The following is a 14,241-nucleotide window of genomic DNA, read 5'->3' as shown; positions in this document are numbered from 1 at the left end:
ATAAATAAATGTTCTTCCTTAAAATACATGGTGCATAAGTGTGTACACCCCTATGTTAAATTCCCATAGAGGCAGGCAGATTTTTATTTTTAAGTATTTTTTTTTTTATTAATTTTTAGGATACTATGCATCCTGATAAAGTTCCCTTGGCCTCTGGAATTAAAATAGCCCCACATCATCACATAGCCTTCACCATACCTAGAGATTGGCATGGAGTACTTTCCATAAGATCATCTCTCAATGCAAATCAAACTAGCTTTTAGGCTAACTGAAATAAAACCATGCCAATCTCTAGGTATGGTGAAGGCTATGTGATGATGTGGAGCTATTTTAATTCCAAAGGCCAAGGGAACTTTATCAGGATGCATAGTATCCTAAAAATTAATAAAAAAAAAAAATACTTAAAAATAAAAATCTGCCTGCCTCTATGGGAATTTAACATAGGGGTGTACACACTTATGCACCATGTATTTTAAGGAAGAACATTTATTTATTTACGATACATTATTCATTCACAAAGAAAATTGGTGTCCTAAAAGGTTGGATTTTTCCTAATTTTTTAAATTAAGGCATTAAGTTTAATTTCCAAATATGATTTTTTAGTCAACTTTAGCATGGGTGTATTAACTTATGCATTGCACTGTATATATATATATATATATACACATTTATATATATATCAAACTTATTATTTTATTTGTTTACCCGCATGTCATGTGACCTTTAACTGACATCAGAGAACAGTGAATGTGTTGTTAAATTCCTGCAATATTAACTTAAAAGTCTCAGTGAGAACATCAAGCAACTATTTCAGGTCAAAGTGGCTCAGCTGATAAATTTTTGTTGTTAAAAATCCTCAGTTTAACAAGTTTGATAGTTTTAGCAATTGAAAGTGGTACCTTGAAATCCGTGTTATTGATGTACTCAAACACAAGGGCTGGCGTTCTAGACTGTGGAATACCAAAACAGAAATACAAAAAAGAAAGGGGGAAAAAAACAAAAACACTTAAACAGGATAAAAAAAAGGTATAACCAATGCAAATTTAAGCTGGAACGCATACATTCAAAAATAGACACCGCCTGTTGGTTTCCTTAAGCATTTTGACATGAATCAACCCTAATATTATGATTGGACTGCCGATTCTGGAATGGATTTAAATTTCATACAACAGTTGTGTCCCAAAGGACACACTATACATTATGCACTATGTACCTCTATCGTCTAGAATGAGCTCATTTTCTGTGTGGAATTTTCAACGTTAACACACGATTCACACTTTATACTACAAAATGACATAGTATAGAGCAAAAATAACACTCTTAATGTGTTAAATAGAGCTGAGAATACTAAACTCTAACTGGTAGATAAAAGCCTTATGAATTTGGCAAAATATTTAACCCTCTGGTGCTGTTCGTTGTATGTTTTGGGTTTTTAGAATTTTTTTTACTTCTTCGGAAAGGTACAAAACTTTTCGGCACTTGCTATGTGAAAAAAATAAAAATAAATCATGGACATGATTCGGAAAGGTTAAATGATCCTGAAAAAAACAGTCAGGGTTGTATTGTTTGCAGTCGGCCGCATTGGAAATGAATGGAAGACGAATTTCGTCTAGTGGAAACGTTTGGTACTACCGGTACACACAAAAATCTTACTAAAAGCTCATTTTTTGAGATATCAACCTCAAATTTGGACTTGTTTAGATTTATGGCTTTGATTTTCTCACAGTTTTAGAGTAAAACATGATTTGGAAAATATTAATTTAATTTAATTTAATTTAGTGCATTTTTTCAAAAGTATAACCTTACACTATATTTTTACTTTACCTTACCTTCTATAAATTTTGTTTAGTTTCACTTTTTTAACTTTTACAAAATAATCTGCCCAAGTGTAATCTTTAAAAAGAGACTTTACGACAGTTTAAGTTGCTCAAAACGTGATTAACAGGTCATAAATGGATCATACATTTTATAATTTAGTACCATAAAATCCCCTAAAAAAAAAAAAAAGTCAAATGAAAAACATTATCGCACTAAAAATATAGTACATTAATTTCATTGAAATTATGAGCATGAGCAAGAACAGAGGGTTAATAAAACGCTTTGCAAATCGAGTCACAAAATTTGATTGTATCAAAATTTCTAGACAGTTTCTGTGTGGGTCTGCTGATAATATTATATATATTTATTAAAATGATGCAAAAACTATACAGATGGGACTAATTCAGCAAAAACAGAACTCTGTAGAAAACAAAATATACAAAAATAGCCAAATTTACCACAGGATCCTTCACTGTGTCTACAAGACGAATGATGTTGGTTCCTCCTCGTAAGTTCTCCAGAATTTTGATCTCACGCTTAATCTTCTTCTTCTTAACAGGCTTGCAAAGATAAAGAATGCAAATTTAAGGGTTAGCACGCACAAAAATAACAATTCCCCAAAAATGAAATCCGCTCATCTGAATGAAGATATTTGTAATAATTCTCTCATAATTTTTGTCCATCCACTGAAATCCTATGAATTCAACATTTTCAATCTAATCAAAAGCCAATCCGTTTCTCAACCGTTCCATCCCGTTCTGATCCGGCTCAGCCCGTACGGATATGGTTTCATTTCCCACTGTGGGGCTGATCGCTTTATATGAAGAATAGACTTAATATAGTATTTTATTCACATATTCAAATACATAAAGCACATAAATAGGGTAAACTCAGCTATGCATGTTTGCCCCACAAAAACAAACGTCAAAGGTTTTCGTTCGCTAAGGAAACATTTGGCTTTTTTGTTTACCATATTTAATGTGCTTTATGCCATGTGTGTTAATTACACAATTTCAATAGATGGAGAAAAATAGATGTTGTTTGGAACACCTTGAGGGTGAGTATATAATGTATATATATATAAGTATATGATAACAAAATGTTCATTTTTGGGGTGATCTATCCCTTTGCTTCTTCCTATGTTCAGACCGTCACATGATGAGAGAGCAGGCGTTCTTACCTTCAGTATTTTAACAACTACTCTGTCGTTGCTGTTGATGTTGATGGCCTCAAACACTTCACTATATTTGCCTCTTCCGAGCTTCCGTACAAGCTGGTAGTCATCCTGATTGCTGAATCAGAGCAAGCAACATATCAATAAAACTGTGCAAAATGACTTACACAAACATGAAAACGATTTAAACGAGTACTGTGGGGCAACACCATGACTTTTTGACATGACGTTCCACATTAATGTTTTTGTCGACATGGCAAGCCATTTTACTTTGAATCATTCCCAGGATTAATATGAACAATTCAATTTTCACTCGCTAAAATGTTAATTCTTGATATCAGGAATGGGATTCTTACTAGCAACAATAGCAATTTTGATATCAAGAATTAAATTTCAATAATTCTTGAAATCTGTAATTGTATTTTCACTAGTTAAATGTCACCATAGGCTGCCATTCAAATTCATTTGTTGATATCAAGTATTGATTTCATTCTTACTAGTTCAAATTCCAGTTTCACAAATCAGAAATACAATTCTTTACAGGTAAAAATCATTTTTGACATAAACAAATTACTTTGTTAATAGTTAAAATATAAATTCCTGATATCAAGAACTCAATTTTCAGTTGAGAAATGTTAATTCTTTTGATATCTGTAAATATATTTCAACATGTTACAATGATATCAATAATTAATAATCAAAAATGTAACTTTTTACTTGTAGCAATTCAATCGTTGATATAAAGAACAGACATTTTCACTAATAACCACGTAATTATTGATATCTAAAGATTTCTACTAGTAAGAATTATATTTCTGAAATGTGAAATCGGAATTTCAACTAGTAAGAAATAAAATTTTCATATCAACAATTGAATTTGAATGGCTGTCTATGGTGACATTTCACTAGTGAAAATACAATTATAGATATCAAGAATTATTGTTTTTACTAGAAATTGAATTCTTGATATCAAGAATACTCACTAAATACATTCAAGTGACAGCCCTGGCTGTGGTAATAAAACCATGAACTGCATGTACTATGGTACACGAACATGGTAGTCAATCAAGTAACGTTACCATGCAACAGTAACACCACAGTACTTTTTCTAGGGATGCACTGATATGAACATTTTGGCCGATACCGATAACGGATAATTCTTTCGATCAAACAACCGATATATTGGCGGATAAATCTAAATCCAAATTTTGATTTAATTTTAGAGAGCCTGATTACAAAAACAAAAGTCTCACCATTAAAAAGCCATGTCCCAAGCACACAATTATAATGTTCTCATCATAGTTTTTATGTAACCGATATGACAGACTTGCGCTGCACATGTTGCACTTTCCTCTATTTTCCTTTTTTGAAGTGATTCCAATCATATTTAAAGCAATTCAAAACCATGATGGTGAACAGTGCGCATCTGAAGTGTTTTAGCTGAATTATTTATCGGCTTTAGTATATCAGCCGAATTTTATCGGGCCGATACCGTGAACATAATATCGGCCGATACCGATATATCGTGCATCCCTAACTTTTTCCAGAATTGCATTCACACTCTCATCTCTGTACCTCCAGCTAGGCACATGTGCTTCATAGTCCCAGTATTCCTTGCTCTTCACAGTGTTGGCATCAGCATACACCCGTGCTTTACTGCTCACCGGACCGGGCATGGCGGGCTTGGCCAGTCGATACGCCTTCTTCCCTCCACCTACAACTACGAGACTCTCCAAACGACTGCAAGTCGACCGTCTCAGTCGTGAAACACTGCAGAAAGTATTGTGGTACCCTAAAACACCGTAGCAAGCCGCTTCAATGCGATCTCTCGCGAGCAATTGTGATTGACAGCTGCTCAGCGGCGGCGCGCATGACCTCGCGCTGACGCTCGCGCCACTAAAAGCCAAAGCAAAAAGCAGAGAGCGTCCGAAACGGTGCAGAAACCGGTTTGTTTTCTGATGGACCGCCAGTTTATTAAAAAAAAAACTAAAGTAAGGATTTCATGACCAGCCTAATCAGATGTGTCCGTTTGTAACCGTTAAATAAAATTAAAAACAATACCTGTCGAGCCCACCCAATGTAGCTAAGCGGTTAAACGGAACATAAACAACGTGAAGCAGCCGAATTGATTGATTATCTCGGAGTGCGAATAGCGTTTGATCATCACTGTTTATTATAATAGTCATTACAGCGGTTCAGCAGCTTCACTTTAAACCCGTTCCCTCTGGATAACGGCGCTAAGCTAGCGATATCGATGGATGGCTTTAATTGGCCACTACCACTTCGACACGCGCGTCTCCAGATATCCGATGAATCTTTAAATTGAGAGTTTTAATTCCTCCCAGTAGTCCAGCAATTACACCCAGTAAGTGATCGAGGGATCCGCTGACAGGTAGGCGGATATCAGCCCTAGGATAGCGAACACTCCTGGCGAATTTTGCTATCGCTTCTTAGATGGAGTCACCGGAAATACTGTGTGGACTTCCGGTGTCCTTTTCAAAATAAGAGCCCCCGAATTGTTGCTGTGTCGCTTTACACTAAACAACAGTAACTGAATGTTTAAAATGTGGAATTCTGAACAGCAGTTTTGCTTTAACAATTATATTTTAATTCTATCATTTGTTAGTACTGATTGTAAGTAGTGCTGTCAAAATGATTATTCGCAATTAATCACATCTAACATACAAGTTTTTATATACTATATATGTGTGTGTGTGTGTTCTCACATTATAGTATATACACACATATATAGACATATACATTCATATTATATATACATACACATATATGTAAACAAACTTTTATGTTAGACGCAATTAATAACGATTAATCAATTTAACAGCACTAAATTGCACTAACACACCAAATGCCACATTACATAAGTTATACTATATACCTGTACTGCATGTCGTATACAGAGTTGGATACCCTTTACATATTACTAGAACGTTTCGATTATATTTTGGGAGGAAAAAACCTGTTACAAAACTTGTGCATCATATTGGTGTAAGTAACAATAACAAATGTTAATGTACCATGTAATTGTTTCAGTAAAAAATAATGGTTACAACGTGCAGCACCATTTGGTTCACAAATAATTACAACGGGTTATCTACGTTTACAAACATTTAATTTGTAAATGCCTTGTAGTTATGACATGCCACACCTTCGTGATAATGGAGGGGAAACAGCACATTATGGCATATTTACAACTCGAGTCTCTTCACTACCTCATCTAAAAACACAGACGTTTAAAGGGACATACAGGAGGTGCTAGATGGTGGAAAAACCTGTTTTTGCTCAAATACAAAAAAAGAAATAACTTACTCGATTCAACATCAAGAATATTGCTTCACAAGCAACGACAACATTCAGTCTCTGCATTTAATGCACATGAAAATAAGAGTACACATATCTGTAACAGAACAAACAATACTGACACATAAGCCATTAACGTTAATAAGGCTTTCAGAGGCATCGAAAGGGAAAAATAAATGTTTGCAATGTTTACATTCAAGCTGTTAGGATCATACAACGTATCATTATTAATATGGATTTAATTACTATTTAGACACTGCATCGTAGGAGGTTTTTACTACTTGACTACTACTTAATACTGTGTTGGATACTTTTAAACACATTACCTGTATTTGTACACCAGAATTTGTTTCAAATGATTAATTACAAAAAGCTGCTGATTAGCCTGCATTGTAATTTTGCGTCCAAATTTGCATTTTTCTTTGTGGTTTAATTAAAAAAAAAAAACCCGAACAGATTCTATTGTCATTTGATCCAATTAGGCAAGCACAAAATAAAATGCTAACCGATTTATGAAATATTGTTTCTAAAGCAGAAAGCAAACAAAGAATCTGTGGCAGAGAAACTGTACAGGTTGTACGTGGCAAAAGAATAATCCACTAAAACAAAAACAACAACGTATCCTCCAAAGAGGAAACAATCACATACGCACAGTCTACAGTATGAAGAAACACAAACAGATACTAAATCCTAGCACTGTACTCGTGTCGAAGCGATACAAAACATCCATGTATATATATAACTTTACAAATTCTACAGCATTGTTTAGCTAACGCAACACCATCTGTTTGCAATCTGCAAACAAAAATACTTCATTGTTTTTCTCAGTTGCCTGGCAGTTCATAAGTAACTGTAAATCTTTGTACTACTGTAAATGCAACTGCTTGCAAACTCATTAGAGATGATTTAAAATGCACAAGAGAAAAAGAATGGCTAATATGTGTTTTTTTTTGTTTTTTTTTTGTAGTCATTTGCCTACAAATTAGCATGACAGATTACAACAAACTGTATAAATTATTTAGGCTAATCATGCATACATATACCCTGTTACATCATGGGTTAGGTGATGGGAGATATACATTACGAATACATACAATCACTACTGTATATTGTCCAGATGGCCACACAGTGTTCAAGTTCATGGAAGCATGATATGGAGAGCACTGGAAGAAAGGCAGTTAATTTGAAAGTTACAAGGCCAAATAATTAGAAAGAAAAAGAGACAATGAAACATCTAGGTTGCGGTCAATCTCATGGCGTACCAATTGAAGTCATTAAGCGGGTCACTGACATTCTCCTCTTGTTTTACTAGACATACTGGATTTTAGATACAAAGCAGAACTCAAACGACATGATTTCTTTGTTGGAAACACCAGTCTTAAGTATAATGTGTTGCACATGAGACAAAATGTTTCTTTTTTTACAAGCTTATTTATGAGTTGCGCCCATTTACGTGTTCGTTTCTGTTCGTCGGGGCGGTCGGTACATGAGGCAGAGTCTTGTAGAGTAGATGCAATGTTGCCAATCTCTACACAGAGGTACATCAAGACTTTAAAGGGATAGTTCACCCAAAAATGAAAATTAGCCCACGATTTACTCACCCTCAAGTCATCCTAGGTGTATATGACATTCTTCTTTCAGACGAATACAATCAGGAGTTATATTATAAAATGTCCTGTCTCTTCCAAGGTTTATAATGGCAGTGAATGGCTGTTTCTGTTTTGAAGTCCATAAAAGTGCATCCATCCATCATAAAAGTGCATCTATCCATGATAAACTAACTCCACATGGCTCCAGTGGTTAATAAAGGCCTTCTGAAGTGAAACGATGCGTTTGTATAAGCTATGACGCACTACGTTACTTCTGACGTCACAAGTTGTGCATTAGTCGCAAGTAGAGACTGCGCATGTTCGTTTGGCCGAAAGCTAGTTATTTTACTTTATAAAGTTTTAAATATGAATATACATTATATATATTTCTTACACAAACACATTGCTTCGCTTCAGAAGGCCTTTATAAACCCCCCAGAGCAGTGTGGAGCACTTTAATGATGGATAGATGTGCTTTTATGATGTATAGATGCGCTTTTATGATGTATAGATGCACTTTAATGATGGATAGATGCACTTTTATGATGGATAGATGCACTTTTATGATGGATAGATGCACTTTAATGATGGATAGATGCACTTTTATGATGGATAGATGCGCTTTTATCATGGATAGATGCACTTTTATGATGGATAGATGCGCTTTTATCATGGATAGATGCACTTTTATGATGAATAGATGCTCTTTTATGATGGATAGATGCACTTTTATGATGGAAAGATGCACTTTTATGATGGATAGATGCACTTTTATCATGGATAGATGCACTTTTATCATGGATAGATGCACTTTTATGGACTTTCAAGACAGAAACGGCCATTCACTGCCATGACATTTTATAATATAACTCCCGATTGTATTCGTCTGAAAGAAGAAAGTCATATACACCTAGGAGGACTTGAGGGGGAGTAAATCATGGGCTAATTTTCATTTTTGGGTGAACTATCCCTTTAACAAGCTGACATTTTATGTACCAGTCCAACAAGTACTGCAATGGGAAACGTAAAACGTACAATATACATGTAAGAAATATCGCTATTGCGTGTGTATTTTCGCTCACAGCAGACGGTCACTACTCTATGCATGATGACGCTGGATAACCTCCTCCTTCTGCAGTGTGTTGAACTGTGTGTTCCTGAAGGGCGCCAAGCTCTCCGAAACACTCTCCGCACCACACACACTTGAACTGGGCTTCACGCGAGTGAACGATGCCATGCTTCGCCAAGTGCTCGCGCTGTTTAAACCCCTTGTCGCATGTGGGACACTTGAAGGGTTTCTCTCCGGTATGGACTCTCCGATGTCTCTGCAACTCGGACGAGTATTTAAAGCGCCTCTCGCAGTCGGCGCACTTCATGGGTTTCTCGCGAGCCGGGTCGCATCGGTGCTGCACGAAATCAGACGAGGATTGGAAGCGTCTGCCACAGAGCGAACACTTGAGAGGCTTTTCGGTGCAGTGCGAGTTCTGGTGGCGTTGTAACGTCGAGGACTTTTTATAGCCCTTCCCGCACACGTCGCACTTGTAGGGCTTCTCCACGGCGTTGGATCCGGAGTTGGACTCGGTGCACTTGTGCCTCAGAAGCTCTCCAGATTGTCTGAAGCCCTTTTGGCAAGCTGCGCATTTAAACAGACTCTCGATCCCGTGGACATGCTGGTGATACAGCAAATGGGAAGGTTGAAGGAAACCCTTGTCGCATTGGTTGCACTTGAAAGGCCGATCGGCTGGGTTTTTATGCGTACGACGGTGGCGCACAAGCGCATACTGTTGTTTAAAGCTCATCTGACACTCTTCACACTGGAAAGGCCGCTCTTCCGAGTGCGTGCGCTCGTGTTGCCGAAGATCCGATGGGCGCTTGAAGCTTTTCCCGCATGCGGTGCATCGAAACGGTCGTTCTCCGACCGGCTGGCACTGATGGTGCAACAGCTCGGATGACTCCTTGAAATGAAGCTCGCATAGATTACACTTGAAAAGATGCTCGCCGGAGTGAGCGTACATGTGGCGTACGAGATGCTGCCTGTGCTTGAAGGTCTTCTCGCAAACGGCGCATTTATAAGGGCGATCGGCGCTGTGAGTGCGCTGGTGGTGTGCCAGATGAGAAGCCTGACTGAACGTCTTATCACAGGTGTCACACTTGTAGGGTTTCTCCCCCGTGTGCACTCTTTCGTGCCGCGAGAGTTCGGAAAGATGACGAAACGCCTTATTGCACACGGAGCATTTATAAGGACGATCCGAGTCTTGAAAGGCGGTCGTTGACGAGGAACCCATGGCTGCTCCGTCGCTGGATGTCTCCGCAGTTGAAGGTTGCTGAGGGTTAGACGAGGAATCTGGCCGGTATGTTTTTTCACAGATCGAGCACTTCATTGGATTGTTTCCGGTGCTGTGTTCGTTATGATGTTGCGCCAGGGAAGTGAGAAGCGAGAATCCCATTTTGCACACGCCGCACACAAACGGCTTCTGCTCGACCTGGACACACTGATGCTCTAGGAGATCCGTGGCTTGATTGAAGATCTTCATGCACTGCGTGCATTGGAAAGAACGGTCCTGGTTAACCATGCATTGGTGCTCGTGAGGATTGGCCAAGTGCGAAATATCATGGCCACATGCTCCACATTTGTGGCCACCTTCACTGCCCACCTGTAGTTGAGGTGGCGGATGCTGTTGTGCATGTTGGCCGTGTTGAGACTGTTGTAACGCAGGATCCGCTTGTAGGACTATCCCATAAGCGGCCGTGCCCAATGCATTCTCAGCCCCTTGTAGAAGTGGATGCCCGACGGGAGGAGGGGCCACTGCATGTTGCTGTTGCCATGCTTCGGTCATTCTTCCACTGTACATGTATGAATTCTGCTTTCAGGAATCAGCACTTGCACCAAAATGCACCAAAACGTTCCAACAGGTGATGGTCAGTTCTTTGGAAAAGTCATGTATGATACTAAAATGGGCTTGTAGAGGAGTTTTGGGTGAACTTGTTCATCATTGTGTGACGGTTCGATAAGGTGAATTCTTTTTAATGTTAAATACCAATCCGAGGGGAACGTCTGAAATTTTTCTCCTGCAAACTACACAGAATTGTCTCCAATTGCATACCTGTAATGAGAGAGAAAAAAACAGTGCGTAAATGTCATTACATAAAGCAGCTCATTCATGCAAGAATTACTCAAGACTCCCGCATTTTTTGGAAAAATTAATTTCAATGCATTGTCCAATTACTGGATAAGAATTGTATAAATCCTAACATAAGTACGATCACATTGCATCAGTGGTTATCAACCAGGGGGCCTCGGCACAAGGTGAATTTGAAATAAAATCTTTAAAAATAATGATTAAATTAAATTGTTCCGAACCTGTATGAGTTTCTTTCTTCTGTTGAACACAAAAGATGATATATTAAAGAATGTTGGTAACCAGACAGTTATGGGCCTTGTTGATTTCACAAAAAAATACCATAGAAGTCAATGAGGCCCATTAACTTTTTGGTTTCTGACATTCTTCCAAATATCTTCTTTTGTGTTCAACAGAAGAAAGAAATTCATACGGGTTTGGAACAACATGAGGGCAAGTAAATTATGGCAAATTAACATTTTTGGGAGAACTATCCCTTTAAATTGGCTAAAACCGCACTCATTCAGGGACATTAATTTATTGCATGGATGAAAAACATAACATGTTTAAAATGCATAAACACAGTTCAGTTGCATGACAAAATTTGCACTCTTTAATGCAACTGAATGTATGAAGCAAACTTTGCTGAACAAAATCCACAACTTAACACTGAAATAGTTTGTCGTTGCGTTAATTACTAGGCTATATTAGTATTAGTGCTGTCAAATTCGGTTAATCTCATCTAAGAAAAAAGTTTTTGCTTATATATTTGTGTATATGTTATTATATTTATATACATTACACACCCCCCTTTTTATCATTCTAAGCTCATAAAATTATGAGCCAAGTGCAACTAAAAAAAAATTCCTTATACACTTTCCATTACTTTTTACGTTTGTATTAATTTCTCTGATCTTTCCAGGTTTTCCATGACTCTAAATACAGAACCCTTGATACTGTTAATAATGATTCGAAAAAGACTTTACTAGGCGCCCTTACTAGTATTTACTACACCAATCACATGCATATACAGTATAGGCTCTATATATATATATATATATATATATATATCACCAATCACAAGAATAGCACTGATGTGATCCAATCTGTAATTGACTTCAAATAGAAATCCAAGATTCCCTTTACAAAATGCTCACACACTCTTAACAACAAAAATCAATATATTGTTTTTTAAGTGCATTATTAATACAACACAAATAATCATGCCATGGAATACACACAATGTAAATCTTAAGTTTAAATGCACGAATTTAAAGCCGACTGCCTGCTGGCCTGAGGGAAAAATAAAATAATGGGAGAAATCCGGAATTCCCTTTGATCGTTGTAATTCTTCGGCCAGTGCAGAATATAAGCCATGCTTTGGATATCAGAGATCCATATGCAAAGCCATACCGTAAGACATGTCGTTAAACCACCTCGCTTTTTAATCGCAGTTTGTGTTAAAGAAAACTTCAGCTAGCGTTTGCTCGATGCAGCCAGAGCTAGCCAGCGATGCTAATGCTCTCCTCTATCAATCTGACCTTCTGCAATCGCCACATTTACTGAGAACCCCAAACAACACATGCAATAAAGACGTAATCTACAACAATTCGTAACGCGTCTGCAGATCTGCATGCAAATGATACGCAAAGCCCCATGCAAGTGTGTGTTTACCAGCACGCTAAACTGTAGCTATTGCGTTAAAAGAGGCTCAGCCGCACCTCGCGGGCTTTAACCTACTTTGCGTCGCGTTTTCCCCTTCGATACCTTGTTATCCCGAAGATCCACACTTGCAATAAATATATGCAGGACGTTTTAAGGCAGGGAGGAAAAATTCGGGCGCTTCCCTGCCAGTGGGATCATGCAGAAGGCCCAAATAAACGTGACGCATCGGACCTCTACGACCAGCCCCTCGATGAAGAGATGGGCGGAATCAACGCGATGGAAAATCACTGATTTTATACCAGCTCGCTCTGTCTGACCTTGTAAAGTAGCCTTATAATGTTAAAATAACCAAATGATCATGAAGTAAGTGTGTCTCCTCACCATGGCGTTGCAACGTGCAGATATTATGGACTGGTTTCTAGAGTAAATAGCACGTGCAATTTAGATATACCTACATATGTTGTCAATATTTTTGTTCGCCTCCAGTTGTACTTGTACATATATTAGCGTTACATGTGTGTAGATCCTATATCTATCTATCTATCTATCTATCTATCTATCTATCTATCTATCTATCTATCTATCTATCTATCAAGGGTGTAACAATATATCATGTCACAATATATCGAAATACAAAAATTCAACAATATTTATCGTGGATAGTGACAATATGTATAGTGTAGGTAGGTTATAGTTCACCCAAAATAAAAATTACTGTGTGAAAAAAAAAAAAAAAAAATCTAGTTTTCAGAGTTTTAGTGTCAGTACTACATTAAACTATATATAATGTTGAATATAATGTATAATAATGCAATGGGGAATATTTGTGGGTCCTGATAATGCCAAATGTCTTGTTACCAGTAAAAAGTGTCTATGTATCTAGTCAGTGAAAGAGTTCAAGCATGTTCCTCTAAAATAATTCTGTATTTTCAGCTTCAGAATCATGAATATTGTTATTCTGGTGTCTCTATTGTCCTGTGCTTTGGGTTTCCAGCACCAAGTCCAATTCATTTACGCACACATTGTAATACCAAATTTAGCATTTTAATTAACAGTAAATTTTTTGTTAATCTTTTATCATGTCTTGGAGTATCGCAATAATATCGTATCGTGAGTTTAGTATCGTGATATGTATCGAAACGTGACATGAGGGTATTGTTACACCCCTACTATCTATCTATCTATCTATCTATCTATCTATCTATCTATCTAAAGTAACATTCCCATAATATTTGCAAAAGGACAAATTCACAACATTCACATAACCAAGAAAAAAAATGTTTTTAAAACTGGACGTTTTGAGAACATTCAGAAATAACGTTTTCATAACTTAACGAGAACATTAGCAAAACATTCTTAGAACGTATTTTTGTTAGCGAGGTGAATTTGAGTCCTTTTAAATACAGTCAGTCCACTTGGTGACCATATTGGTAATTCCCCAGAGGAAGCTTCATCTTAAAGGTGGAAGGATTGAAAGGTGGTGATTTAGCATCAACTCAAATCATGTGCAAATAATGTAATCAAGCCAAAGGCTAATCATATCAATTACCGTTATGTG

General features: G+C 37.2%; 2 protein-coding genes across 4 annotated transcripts in view; both read right to left on the bottom strand.

The window, feature by feature from the left end:
- Positions 1-4,844, bottom strand: part of csnk2a2a (casein kinase 2, alpha prime polypeptide a) — a 29,085-nt gene extending 24,241 nt beyond the window's left edge. For both annotated transcript variants that reach the window (XM_079864958.1, XM_079864957.1), the window contains exons 1-4: positions 4,568-4,844; positions 2,999-3,110; positions 2,277-2,378; positions 900-950 (exon numbers count right to left, since the gene is read on the bottom strand). In XM_079864958.1, the coding sequence (XP_079721084.1) occupies positions 900-950; positions 2,277-2,378; positions 2,999-3,110; positions 4,568-4,668 (366 nt within the window). In that variant the 5' untranslated portion in view covers positions 4,669-4,844. The remainder of the gene's footprint in view (positions 1-899; positions 951-2,276; positions 2,379-2,998; positions 3,111-4,567) is intronic.
- Positions 4,845-8,980: 4,136 nt separating this feature from the next.
- Positions 8,981-12,906, bottom strand: znf319a (zinc finger protein 319a). 2 transcript variants are annotated; one of them, XM_079864947.1, is made up of 2 exons: positions 12,759-12,906; positions 8,981-11,003 (listed from the first exon to the last, which is right to left on the bottom strand). In XM_079864947.1, exon 2 carries the CDS (start codon positions 10,749-10,751, stop codon positions 8,994-8,996), a length of 1,758 nt encoding a protein of 585 aa, XP_079721073.1. In that variant the 5' UTR covers positions 10,752-11,003; positions 12,759-12,906; the 3' UTR covers positions 8,981-8,993. The 2 variants fall into 2 exon arrangements, with proteins under 2 accessions (XP_079721073.1, XP_079721074.1); XM_079864948.1 differs by having other exon boundaries at positions 12,786-12,877.
- Between the last annotated feature and the right edge of the window lie 1,335 nt (positions 12,907-14,241).

The sequence above is a fragment of the Squalius cephalus genome (genome assembly GCF_949319135.1).
Source record: "Squalius cephalus genome assembly, chromosome: 3".
Taxonomy (NCBI): domain Eukaryota; kingdom Metazoa; phylum Chordata; class Actinopteri; order Cypriniformes; family Leuciscidae; genus Squalius; species Squalius cephalus.
The sequence above is the reverse complement of the archived record's forward strand: the minus strand, read 5'-3'. Positions and strand labels throughout refer to the sequence as shown.

What these genes read in the sequence shown, in the direction of transcription:
- znf319a (XM_079864947.1), bottom strand. Translation starts at nt 10,751, where the DNA reads ATGTACAGTGGAAGAATGACCGAAGCATGGCAACAGCAACATGCAGTG.